Genomic DNA, 13,336 nt, shown 5'->3' with positions numbered 1-13,336 from the left:
CTACCTCCCCCTCTAACTACCTCCACTCTTCTCCCCCTCCTCTCTAACTACCTCCCCTCTTCTCCCTCCTCTCTAACTACCTCCTCTCTAACTACCTCCCCTCTAACTACCTCCACTCTTCTCCCCTCCTCTCTAACTACCTCCTCTCTAACTACCTCCACTCTTCTCCCCTCCTCTCTAACTACCTCCTCTCTAACTACCTCCCCTCTAACTACCTCCCCTCTAACTACCTCCACTCTTCTCCCCTCCTCTCTAACTACCTCCTCTCTAACTACCTCCCCTCTTCTCCCCCTCCTCTCTAACTACCTCCCCTCTTCTCCCCTCCTCTCTAACTACCTCCCCTCTTCTCCCCTCCTCTCTAACTACCTCCTCTCTAACTACCTCCCCTCTAACTACCTCCCCTCTAACTACCTCCCCTCTAACTACCTCCACTCTTCTCCCCTCCTCTCTAACTACCTCCCTCTAACTACCTCCACTCTTCTCCTCCTCTCTAACTACCTCCCCTCTTCTCCCTCCCTCTCTAACTACCTCCTCTCTAACTCACCTCCCCTCTAACTACCTCCACTCTTCTCCCTCCTCTCTAACTACCTCCTCTCTAACTACCTCCACTCTTCTCCCTCCTCTCTAACTACCTCCTCTCTAACTACCTCCCCTCTTCTCCCCTCCACTCTAACTACCTCCTCTCTAACTACCTCCCCTCTAACTACCTCCACTCTTCTCCCCTCCTCTCTAACTACCTCCTCTCTAACTACCTCCTCTCTAACTACCTCCACTCTTCTCCCCTCCTCTCTAACTACCTCCCCTCTTCTCCCCTCCTCTCTAACTACCTCCTCTCTAACTACCTCCTCTCTAACTACCTCCCCTCTAACTACCTCCACTCTTCTCCCCTCCTCTCTAACTACCTCCTCTCTAACGACCTCCACTCTTCTCCCCTCCTCTCTAACTACCTCCCCTCTTCTCCCCTCCTCTCTAACTACCTCCCCTCTTCTCCCCTCCTCTCTAACTACCTCCTCTCTAACTACCTCCTCTCTAACTACCTCCACTCTTCTCCCCTCCTCTCTAACTACCTCCTCTCTAACTACCTCCTCTCTAACTACCTCCTCTCTAACTACCTCCACTCTTCTCCCCTCCTCTCTAACTACCTCCTCTCTAACTACCTCCACTCTTCTCCCCTCCTCTCTAACTACCTCCCTCTTCTCCCCTCCTCTCTAACTACCTCCCCTCTTCTCCCCTCCTCTCTAACTACCTCCTCTCTAACTACCTCCTCTCTAACTACCTCCCCTCTTCTCCCCTCCTCTCTAACTACCTCCTCTCTAACTACCTCCCCTCTTCTCCCCTCCTCTCTAACTACCTCCTCTCTAACTACCTCCACTCTTCTCCCCTCCTCTCTAACCACCTCCTCTCTAACTACCTCCTCTCTAACTACCTCCTCTCTAACTACCTCCTCTCTAACTACCTCCACTCTTCTCCCCTCCTCTCTAACTACCTCCTCTCTATCTAAAAGACAACAGGAACATACAAAAGTTCTAACAGGAGTATTACATCTGGATATCGTTGCAATAGTTAACATATTTCAACATCAACGTGTGTTATAGTGTGGAGTCTATATAGTATAACACTACTCTGTCTCCCCTGCAGGTCCTGTGTGCCCCTACAAGCGCAGACATCACTATCGACCAGCCAGGAGACTCCTCCCCCTGCCCCTCGCCCCTGCCCACTGACCCAGCCATGACTCTGCCCTCAGTGGGCACATACGGCCGGGGGCCTGCCTCCTACAGGAACCGGCGCTACCACCGTAACTCGTCCCGCTCCCGGACCCAAACCCTGCCCCTGCCCCAGACCCAGACCCACAGCAGGTCCAGCCAGGCCTCCCAAACCTCCCTTCCCCTGGCCTGTGAAGAGGAGGAGATGGAGATGGGGGCTCGCTCTAAAGAATGGAGGACTGGTCGAACCCGCTCTCTGTTCTCCCTACCCAGCCTGGCAGGGTTCACTGGCTCTCGCTCCCGCTCTGCCTGCTCCTCCCCTGGAACCTCACCCAGCCCTGCCCACCACAGAAGCCACTCCCACTCCCTCAGCTCCTCCCTGGTCCCGCCTTTCCGCCTCAACGTGGATGCTCTGATTGGTGCGGAGGAGACGGACGTGGACACAGGGATAAAGGTGGATGCGGGCAGCATCGTGGACCTGTCGGTAGTGTCTGCATACTCTAGGAGCCGCAGACCCACTCCACCACGCCCTCGCTCTGCACCTCCACGTGACCCAGCCCCCTCCCCGTCCCCCGCCAACGTCAAGCCCAAGGCGTCAACGTTAGGCCGGCCCCCTGTTCCAATGAGAACCAGCAGCCTGGCCTCCTCCAATAGCATGCCTTCCACCCTGCGGCGGGCACGCCCCAACAGCGCTTTCCTGCCCCTGAGTGGCCAGCCGTCCCTGAGGGATGCCACCACCCCCAGCCAATCGGACAGCTCTGACAGCATTAATGGGGTGGTGTCTCAGAACAGCTCTGTCAAGGAGGCTGGGCCAGAGGAGGACGACCAGGAGTTCTATATCTGACCAGCTAGTGACGCTAGAGACACACCGGCCAGCAGGAAGGGACAGGGACACTGACTGACAGCACAACTCTGCTCTGCTCTGCCACCTGGGGGGCTGGGGGAGTCAGTGCAGAGGACTACGGCAGTACAGTGGTGGGAGACGGACGCTTCATTCAACTTGTTCATTACGTCTCTTTGTGTTTCTGTCTATTTTCTAACTAGATGTTTAAGAGGTTTAGAACGTGTGCTATTTGTTATTTAACCAAGTTGTGGTATAAAATACGTAACGCTTTACTGAGATGGCTTAAAAACACATTGCAGACTACTCAAATAGCTCATAGTAGAATATTTAAAACAGAGATGTTATGAAACCAGACCTATTGGACATAGTTCTGACTCTATGCATCCACTTCCCACTACTCGTGTCACCACTCAGAACAAGGCAGCTATATACGAAAGTGGAGTTTCTGGCTCTTATCTCAATGAATCTATCCTTGCATCCTCTCTCCTCACCTCCTTCTCAACCGTATTGGAGAAGAAGGTCCAAGGTCACGCCCCTCTGACCATCTTCTCCAATTCGTTTTTGCGAAGGAGGCGAGGAGAGAGGATGCAAGGAATCGAGGAAAGACTAATTGAGAAAGAGCCCCTGACTCTTGACACTTTTGGTGCAGTGGGTCCCTCTGGTGGTGATTTTGTAATTGACAACTAAACATAAAAGAGTAGTCTGTAATATAGAATGTTTTGATTTTATATGATTTATTTCTATGTTCTCCAAACGTTTTAATATTGATTAAAACATCAGATTATGTATGATTTTTATTTTTTATTTTTTATGAATGAATGAATGTGAACAGGGTCCCTTTAAGGTGATACAACAGTGAGGCTGTAAGGAACAACACACACCTGGCCTGTGCTGTGTTAGAGTAAAGGGTTTTAACACAGATTTTAAGACAAAGGCTTGTTTTAGCAGAAATACACTGCAACATGTTGGGTCTCAGTGTTGGCTGTTCTGTGCATGGCTCCCTGTCTTCTCTGTGAGGCCTTTACCAGGTGTGGCTCTCCTTGAGCGGCCGAAGAGCATGGCCAGAGCCTGAACAGAGGAAATCCCATAATGCCTTTCTTCATACGGACGTCATGGCGAGGTCTCTGTGAGCTCTGCAGAGGTGATGTCATCGGTGGCCAATCAGAAAAGAGAGTTGTGTAATCCATTCTTCTTCCACCGTTGTTTACGTTATACGTAGTGTCTCAGGTTCGTTGTGTGTGTGCGCCTGTGTGTGTGTTTTTTGTTTCTCTGTGTGCGTGTCTCTGTGTGTGTTTGTTTCTCTGTGTGTGTGTGTGTCTCTGTGTGTGTATTCGTTTCTCTGTGTGTGCCTGTGTGTTTATATTTTTTTTTAAAAATCTGTGTGTGTTTCTCTCTCTGTGTGTGTGTGTGTTTGTGTTTCTCTGTGTATGTATGTGGGTGTGTGTGTGTGTGTGTGTGTCCACAAGCCATTATAATCATAATCATCACCTGTGACTGTTTTAATCAAGACTGATTCAAGTAGGGGAAAATATGCTTCTGATGATGAACACTTCAATCATCGATCAATTTAATCAGCCACTGAGTTTAGCCCACGAGCGACTGAGTTTAGCCCACGAGCCACTGAGTTTAGCCCACCAGCCACTGAGTTTAGCCCACCAGCCACTGAGTTTAGCCCACCAGCCACTGAGTTTAGCCCACCAGCCACTGAGTTTAGCCCACCAGCCACTGAGTTTAGCCCACCAGCCACTGAGTTTAGCCCACCAGCCACTGAGTTTAGCCCACCAGCCACTGAGTTTAGCCCACCAGCCACTGACTTTAGCCCACCAGCCACTGAGTTTAGCCCACCAGCCACTGACTTTAGCCCACCAGCCACTGAGTTTAGCCCACCAGCCACTGAGTTTAGCCCACCAGCCACTGAGTTTAGCCCACCAGCCACTGAGTTCAGCCCACCAGCCACTGAGTTCAGCCCACCAGCCACCGGAGTTCAGCCCACCAGCCACTGAGTTCAGCCCACCAGCCACTGAGTTTGGCCCACCAGCCACTGAGTTTAGCCCACCAGCCACTGAGTTCAGCCCACCAGCCACTGAGTTTAGCCCACCAGCCACTGAGTTTAGCCCACCAGCCACTGAGTTTAGCCCACCAGCCACTGAGTTTAGCCCACCAGCCACTGAGTTTAGCCCACCAGCCACTGAGTTTAGCCCACCAGCCACTGAGTTCAGCCCACCAGCCACTGAGTTTAGCCCACCAGCCACTGAGTTCAGCCCACCAGCCACTGACTTTAGCCCACCAGCCACTGAGTTCAGCCCACCAACTCAGATAGACCACAGGACTTAAAAACAAAAAATTTGGGGGTAGATCAGCTTTAATATTGCAGATAGATTGTAACTTCCATCAATTTAATTGTCTGCATCACTTCCAATCCCCCATATATTCTTCCAGCAAATATATACAGTGGGGGAAAAAAGTATTTAGTCAGCCACCAATTGTACAAGTTCTCCGACTTAAAAAGATGAGAGAGGCCTGTAATTTTCATTATAGGTACACGTCAACTATGACAGACAAATTGAGGAAAAAAAATCCAGAAAATCACATTGTAGGATTTTTAATGAATTTATTTGCAAATTATGGTGGAAAATAAGTATTTGGTCACCTACAAACAAGCAAGATTTCTGGCTCTCACAGACCTCTAACTTCTTCTTTAAGAGGCTCCTCTGTCCTCCACTCGTTACCTGTATTAATGGCACCTGTTTGAACTTGTTATCAGTATAAAAGACATCTGTCCTCAACCTCAAACAGTCACACTCCAAACTCCACTATGTCCAAGACCAAAGAGCTGTCAAAGGACACCAGAAACAAAATTGTAGACCTGCACCAGGCTGGGAAGACTGAATCTGCAATTGGTAAGCAGCTTGGTTTGAAGAAATCAACTGTGGGAGCAATTATTAGGAAATGGAAGACATACAAGACCACTGATAATCTCCCTCGATCTGGGGCTCCACGCAAGATCTCACCCCGTGGGTCAAAATGATCACAAGAACGGTGAGCAAAAATCCCAGAACGACACGGGAGGACCTAGTGAATGACCTGCAGAGAGCTGGGACCAAAGTAACAAAGCCTACCATCAGTAACACACTACGCCGCCAGGGACTCAAGCCAGTACATGTCCAGGCCCGTCTGAAGTTTGCTAGAGTGCATTTGGATGATCCAGAAGAGGATTGGGAGAATGTCATTTGGTCAGATGAAACCAAAATAGAACGTTTTGGTAAAAACTCAACTCGTCGTGTTTGGAGGACAAAGAATGCTGAGTTGCATCCAAAGAACACCATACCTACTGTGAAGCATGGGGGTGGAAACATCATGCTTTGGGGCTGTTTTTTCTGCAAAGGGACCAGGACGACTGATCCGTGTAAAGGAAAGAATGAATGGGGCCATGTATCGTGAGATTTTGAGTGAAAACCTCCTTCCATCAGCAAGGGCATTGAAGATGAAACGTGGCTGGGTCTTTCAGCATGACAATGATCCCAAACCACACCGCCCGGCAACGAAGGAGTGGCTTCAGTAAGAAGCATTTCAAGGTCCTGGAGTGGCCTAGCCAGTCTCCAGATCTCAACCCCATAGAAAATATTTGGAGGGAATTGAAAGTCCGTGTTGCCCAGCGACAGCCCCAAAACATCACTGCTCTAGAGGAGATCTGCATGGAGTAATGGGCCAAAATACCAGCAACAGTGTGTGAAAACCTTGTGAAGGCTTACAGAAAACGTTTGACCTGTGTCATTGCCAACAAAGGGTATATAACAAAGTATTGAGAAACTTTTGTTATTGACCAAATACTTATTTTCCACCATAATTTGCAAATAAATTCATTAAAAATCCTACAATGTGATTTTCTGGAGAAAAAAATTATATTTTTGTCTGTCATAGTTGACGTGTACCTATGATGAAAATTACAGGCCTCTCTCATCTTTTTAAGTGGGAGAACTTGCACAATTGGTGGCTGACTAAATATTTTTTTCCCCCACTGTACAGTACAGGGGAGAACAAGTATTTGATACACTGCCGATTTTGCAGGTTTTCCTACTTACAAAGCATGTAGAGGTCTGTAATTTTTATCATAGGTACACTTCAACTGTGAGAGACAGAATCTAAAACAAAAATCCAGAAAATCACAAACAGCTGGCAGGCATATACACGGTCATTTTCAACCTCTCCTTGTTCCAGTCTGTAATCCCCACGTCTTAAGATGACCACCATCATCCCTGTTCCCAAGAACTCTTAAGGCTACCTGCCACAATACCTAACGCCTTGTAGCGCTCACATTTGTAATCATGAAGTGCTTCGAGAGACTACATCAACTCCATTATCCCAGACACCCTTGAGACCCACTCCAATTTGAATATCGCCCCAACAGATACATAGATGATGCAATTTCAACTGTACTCCACACTGACCTCACCCACCTAGATTAGAGGAATGCCTATGTGAGAATGCTGTTCATCGACTACAGCTCTGCGTTCAACACCATAGTCTCCTCCAAGCTAAGGACCCTGGGACTGAACACCTCCCTCTGCAACTGGATCATGGACTTCCTGACGGGCCGACCCCAGGTGGTGAGGGTAGGCAATGTCACCTCCACCACGCTGACCCTCGACACGGGGGCCCCACAGGGGTGTGTGCTTAGTCCCCTCCTGTAATCCCTGTTCACCCACGACTATGTGGTTACGCACGATTCCAACATCAAGTTTGCTGACGACACAACGGTGGTAGGCCTGATCAACGGCGGCAATGAGACAGCCTATAGGGAGGAGGTTAGTGACCTGGCAGTGTGGTGCCAGGACAACAACCTCTCCCTCAACGTCAGCAACACCAAGGAGCTGATCGTGGACTACAGGAAATGTGGGGGCGAGCACTCCCACATCGACGGGGCCGCAATGGAGTGGGTCGAGAGCTTCAAGTTCCTCTGTGTCCAAATCACTAAGGACATGAAATGGTCCACACACGCGCACACAGTCATGAAGAAGACGCGACAGCGCCTCTTCCCCCTCAGAAGGTTGAAAAGCGTTGGCATGGACCCTCAAATCCATCTCATTCCAAAATCATGGGCATTAATATGGAGTTGGTCCCCCCTTTGCTGCTATAAAAGCCTCCACTCTTCTGGGAAGGCTTTCCACTAGATCAGGGGTATTCAACAAAATTTAAAAAAGGTCCTGTTAGAGAAAATGTTTTGAAGCAAAGGTCCAGAAGATCATAATGTCTAACAATTTAGTGGTATATATATTTAAGTAGCCTAGTAGTTCTGAATGTAATCAATAACTGACCGTCTAATCAAATTAATTCAGTACAATTCAAAAACTTGTTGACAATATTTATTATCACGAAACATAGAACTGAACATTAGGGTTGTCCTCGACTAAAGAAATTCTTAGTCGACTAACACTTATATGAGTTTGTCGACTAATCGATTAGTTGATTTAATCGACGAGAGCTGTGCAAGACTAGAAAAGCGCAATATAAATGTAGTTAATTAACCATCTGTAAAACTGAGTTTCTCCGAAATTAATCCTGCAAAAGCACCACTTTAAATCTCGTGTTCACCAGAAATGTTCTCATAAGTTACTTGGAAATGAGTAATTAAGCATGAATAAGCATAAAAATGACTTATCGACTAAAGAAATCTTAGTCGACTAAGACCAAAACGACCGATTAGTCGACTAATCGACTCAAGAGGCAGCCCTACTGAACATATATGTACGACTGTAGATATGTACAATGTGCTCTCATTAATTAACTAAATAAAACTAGGGCTGCATGTCAAAATAAGAGAAAATAAATAAAATGTGAAAATTGTGCATTTTCAAAAAAAAGTGTTTAACTTCAGAAAAATAATATAAAGGGAGGAAAGTTTGAATTTCCCTTTTCTGTTTCACATCTTGGACTCAACAGTCTCAACCAATTTTACAAATAATAAATCTCAACAGATCTTAACAATTGAACAGTTTTAGAGTATCACTTTCTTCCCCTCATATCCCACTCCACCATGTTTTTGCTCAGTGAGAGAATTGAGCTTAGCCTGTCTTGCCAGAATTTTAAACCTGGGCTTGAATGGAGTCAGGGCCATTCTCATACACATGTGAAGGTGCTCATTGGTGAGCCTGGAACGATATTTAGTTTTAATTATGTTCATTGTGGAGAAAGCTGCCTCGCAGTTGTATGTGGAGCCAAACATGGTCAAGATGTATAGGGCTACTTTCCTCAGACCCGGGAAAGCAGTCTCAGGGACCATTTGGAACCAGAAAGTGGAAGGGTCAGTTCTTACAAACTGCTCTTTCAGGGCCACATCTGCTTGGAGATCAACCAATTGCATCTGGAGAGACCCAGCATTTACCCATTTAAAGTGCTGTGTGACTTCCTTTGAGAACCCCTGACATCTGTGATCAGAAATGGGTTCTGAATGAACATGGTGAGCTGCTCTCCAAAGCTGAAGCTGTCAAAACGGTTGCTGAAGTTTACAATCAGCTTATCAATAAAATCAACAAAAGAAGACAAATCTCTCTGTCCCTGAACCTGTTCCTGCACTGCTGGGAAGTGTACACAGTCTCCCTGCAGGTCTTCCTTGAACACTTCAAGTTTCCTCTGAAAGGAGCGAACAGCTGTCATCAGTTCACAAATTGAATTGTCCTTGCCCTGTAGCCTCAAATTCAGTTCATTCAGATGTGACGTGATGTCAACCAAAAAGGCCACATTATCCATCCATTTCTCATTTTCTAAAAGAGAGAAAACTGTGTTGCCTTCTGACTGCTTAGCTCTGCCAAAAAGATGCTAATTCCTCCCTGATGGACCAAAAGCGCTCTAGCACCCTGCCTTTGCTGAGCCATCTCACATTGTTGTGCAGCAAAAGATCATCAGCATTGGCATCAACTTCTCTGAGGAATTCCCCTAAGCATGCGATGCTGGTAGGAAGAGGATGCCCTGAGAACATTTATCATTTTCATCATTGTATTCATCACCTCAGCATGCTCATCTGACAGGGAGGCACAGAGGACAGATTGATGAATGATGCAATGGTAAGATAAAAGCTCAGGATTGTCCCCTTTCAGTCTTGCTACAGCTCCTTTTTCTTTCCCTATCATAGAAGGGGCTCCATCTGTGGTTATTGAAACCACTTGTTTTGGCTCTATTCCTCTTTTTGTTAACATCTCCTTAATGGCCAGGTAGATATCCTCTCCTCTTGTACTGGTCTGAAGGGGAGTGACACCTAACATGTCTTCACAGAATGTTTTCTGGGCTGTGTTGAAAAACCTGGCAAACACTAACAGCTGAGCATTGTCACATATGTCAGTGGACTCATCCACAGCTAAGCCTACACATGGTGCCTTATGCATGGCTTCATCTAGCTGGGTTAGCACATCCTGAGTTAATATTTCACTTTTCTTTGTGGCAGATGATGCTGACATGGGAATTTGCTTTATTTTATCACAAAGCTCATTTTTTTGTTTTCCCTCAAGTAGTGTTTCAGCTACTGCCCTCATGCATTCTTTGACAACCCCTCCATCTGTAAATGGCTTTTGTGTTTACCCAAAATCCAAGAAACTCTGAGGGAACACTCAAGAGCACGTTGTTGGGCAGTGAATGTGTTGCTCAGGATCCTGGTGGAGTCTGTCCATTCTGGATTAAATGCTCTGTTTTCATTGTCCACTTTTTCTTTTTTTTGGAGAGTGCCATTTGTTCCTTATTTTCTCTAACTGTTACCCTTTTTCTGCCTCACTCGTCTGTTTCGCTCCTTTTCTCCGTCTCACTCATATTTTCGTCAACTTTCTCCGTCTCACTCGTATTTTCCTCAGCTTTCTCCGGCACACTCGTCTGTATCTCTCCCTTTCTCCGTCTCATTCGTCTGTTTCTCACTCGTCTGTTTTGTTCCCTTTCTCCGTCTCATTCGTCTGTTTTCGCTCCCTTTGTTTTCTACATATATCGCTATCTTTTTAATCCGACTTTCTTTTCCTTGGTAACTTGCCTCTAAAACTCTCATCTGTCTGCACTGTAGAGTCCCAATGTTTACCGCCAGGAATGCAAAGACTTCATTGGCTGAGTGGTATCACGTGGGATCGCTTAACTCACATGCAATTGGTCGGTGAGTTTCCTCATTCACAAAACGAGTACCAGTAAAGACTACAAAAGCTGTGCATATTAAAATAGAAGCGCCCCGTCATGTTTTAATTCATAATCTTTTGTTTTGGTCCAGGTCCGTATGGGACGGCTTCTGGGTCCGGATCCGGACCGCGGTCCGCCTGTTAGTGACCTATGCACTAGATGTTGGAACATTGCTGCGGGGACTTGCTTCCATTCAGCCACAACAGCATTAGTGAGGTCGGGCACTGATGTTGGGCCCTGGCTCGCAGTCGGTGTTCCAATTAATCTAAAAGGTGTTCGATGGGGTTGAGGTCAGGGCTCTGTGCAGGCCAGTCAAGTTCTTCCACACCGATCTCGACAAACCATTTCTGTATGGACCTCGCTTTGTGCACGGAGGCATTGTCATGCTGAAACAGGAAAGGGCCTTTCCCAAACTGCTGCCACAAAGTTGGAAGCACAGAATCGTCCAGAATGTCATTGTATGCTGTAGCGTTAAGATAACACTTCACTGAAACTAAGGGGCCTAGCCCGAACCATGAAAAACAGCCCCAGACCATTATTCCTCCTCCACCAAACTTTACAGTTGGCACTATGCATTGGGGCAGGTAGCGTTCTTCTGGCATCCGCCAAACCCAGATTCGTCCATCGTACTGCCAGGTGAAGTGCAATTCTTCACTACAGAGAACGCGTTTCCACTGCTCCAGAGTCCAATGGCGGCGAGCTTTACACTACTCCAGCCAAGGCTTGGCATTGCACATGATGATTTTAGGCTTGTGTGCGGCTACTCGGCCATGGAAACTCATTTCATGAAGCTCCCGACGAACAGTTCTTGTGCTGACCTTGCTTCCAGAGGCAGTTTGGAACTCGATAGTGAGTGTTGCAACCGAGGACAGATAATCTTTACGCGCTTCAGCCTACAACTTTGCGGATGAGCCGTTGTTGCTCCTAAACGTTTCCACTTCACAATAACAGCACTTACAGTTGACCAGGGCAGCTGTAGCAGGGCAGAAATTTGACGAACTGACTTGTTGGAAAGGTGGAATCCTATGACGGTGCCATGTTGAACGTCACTGAGCTCTTCAGTAAGGCCATTCTACTGCCAATGTTTGTCTATAGAGATTGCATGGCTGTGTGCTCGATTTTATACACCTGTCATCAACGGGTGTGGCTGAAATAGCCGAATCCACTAATTTTGAAATGGTGTCCACATACTTTTGTATATATAGTGTAGCTATTCTGTATCCGGTCAAAATCTATTACATAGTCTTATCTAGGTGGGGGATGCCCTCTTTCTTCACTGGCCTTTGTCCCTTCCTGTGTCGGGGCTGACGGGTGTGCGGGATACGTCCCCCCTCTCTCAGTGCCAGCGCCTCTGGGCTCTAATCTCGCCGGCGTACCTGGCAGATCACTACGGCGACACCGGCTCACAGCACTGCCGCTCTCCGGCCCACCACGCACTGCTCCACCATTCAGCTAATCCGGCCCAAAGGCCCCGGAGCCCTTGAAATAAGCCACAGGAGGTGAGCCATAACACGGTGGGCTGCTCTCCTCTCCGCCTTCAGAGTTTTGTCTTCACTCCGTTTATGATGTACGTTTTGTTTGGTAACGTGTGTAGCTTATGTGTTTTGCCCAGTGAATTTGAAACATTGTAGATTCATGTTCATTGCAATGGCACATAGATGTGTCGCTGTTAATCTCTCTCTCTCTCTCTCTCTCTCTCTCTCTCTAAGGCATTACAATAATCATTTTACCAGATGTCCTTTCTGGAGAGTGGCCTGATAACCACTCAGGAAGAGAGAGAGGAACACAGGCGTGAAACACCAAGGAGAGGAAATCACATGTAGTCTTGTGGTTTCTCTCTGGTGGGAACCATCCTTCTTCTCCTCTTCTTCCTCCTCCTCCTCCACCTCCTTTCCCTGTCACCCACTGGCTCAGTGAGGCTAGAGGTAGGGGTGGGCGGAAGTCAAGGTCTGAATGGAGACTGTGGGGACTGACACCGCTAGTAGGGATTAAATTACTTAGAGGTGGGGAGAGGAGGAGGCATCGCAGAGTTACACAGATACGCAGACACACACTGTCACGGACTCAAACCTAATTCCTAACAACACACACACACACACGTAAGGGTCTTAGAGCAGTGAGTGAGGTGAAAGGTTACTGGTTACCCTCAGAGTAGTGAGTGAGGTAAAAGGTTACTGGTTACCCTCAGAGTAGTGAGTGAGGTGAAAGGTTACTGGTTACCCTTAGATACACTCTGTAGTTGGGATGTAGCTCAGTTGGTAGAGCATGGCGTTTGCAACGCCAGGGTTGTGGGTTCGATTCCCACGGGGGGCCAGTATGAAAAAAACACACAAAAAAAACATTTAAAATAATGTATGCACTCACTAACTATAAGTCGCTCTGGATAAGAGCGTCTGCTAAATGACTAAAATGTAAATGTAGTTGTATGGAGAGTTACTACCCAGCTAACAACAAACATTTCCACAACTTTAGAGAACATTCCTTTAAGAGTCTAATTTGGTCATTAACAAACAGTTTCATAGGAATGTTCCCGTGATGTGCAAGGAATGTTCTCAAGAGACCATTCCCTTAACGTCAAATAGAACATGTTCTCAGAACCTAAGATATTAATGTTGTAGACATGTTTCATGGGAATGTTGCAAGA

At 47.1% G+C, this 13,336-nt stretch overlaps 1 protein-coding gene across 1 annotated transcript in view; it reads left to right on the top strand.

Moving 5' to 3' along the window:
* Positions 1–3,333, top strand: part of LOC123490149 (protein FAM124A-like) — an 11,665-nt gene extending 8,332 nt beyond the window's left edge. Inside the window, exon 2 of the mRNA XM_045220292.1 lies at positions 1,639–3,333. Within this exon, the coding sequence (XP_045076227.1) occupies positions 1,639–2,547 (909 nt within the window). The 3' untranslated portion in view covers positions 2,548–3,333. The remainder of the gene's footprint in view (positions 1–1,638) is intronic.
* Positions 3,334–13,336: the final 10,003 nt, after the last annotated feature.

This window comes from Coregonus clupeaformis, unplaced genomic scaffold (genome assembly GCF_020615455.1).
Source record: "Coregonus clupeaformis isolate EN_2021a unplaced genomic scaffold, ASM2061545v1 scaf3505, whole genome shotgun sequence".
Taxonomy (NCBI): Eukaryota; Metazoa; Chordata; class Actinopteri; order Salmoniformes; family Salmonidae; genus Coregonus; species Coregonus clupeaformis.
Note: the sequence above shows the minus strand (reverse complement) of the source record. Positions and strands in the feature narration are given on the sequence as shown.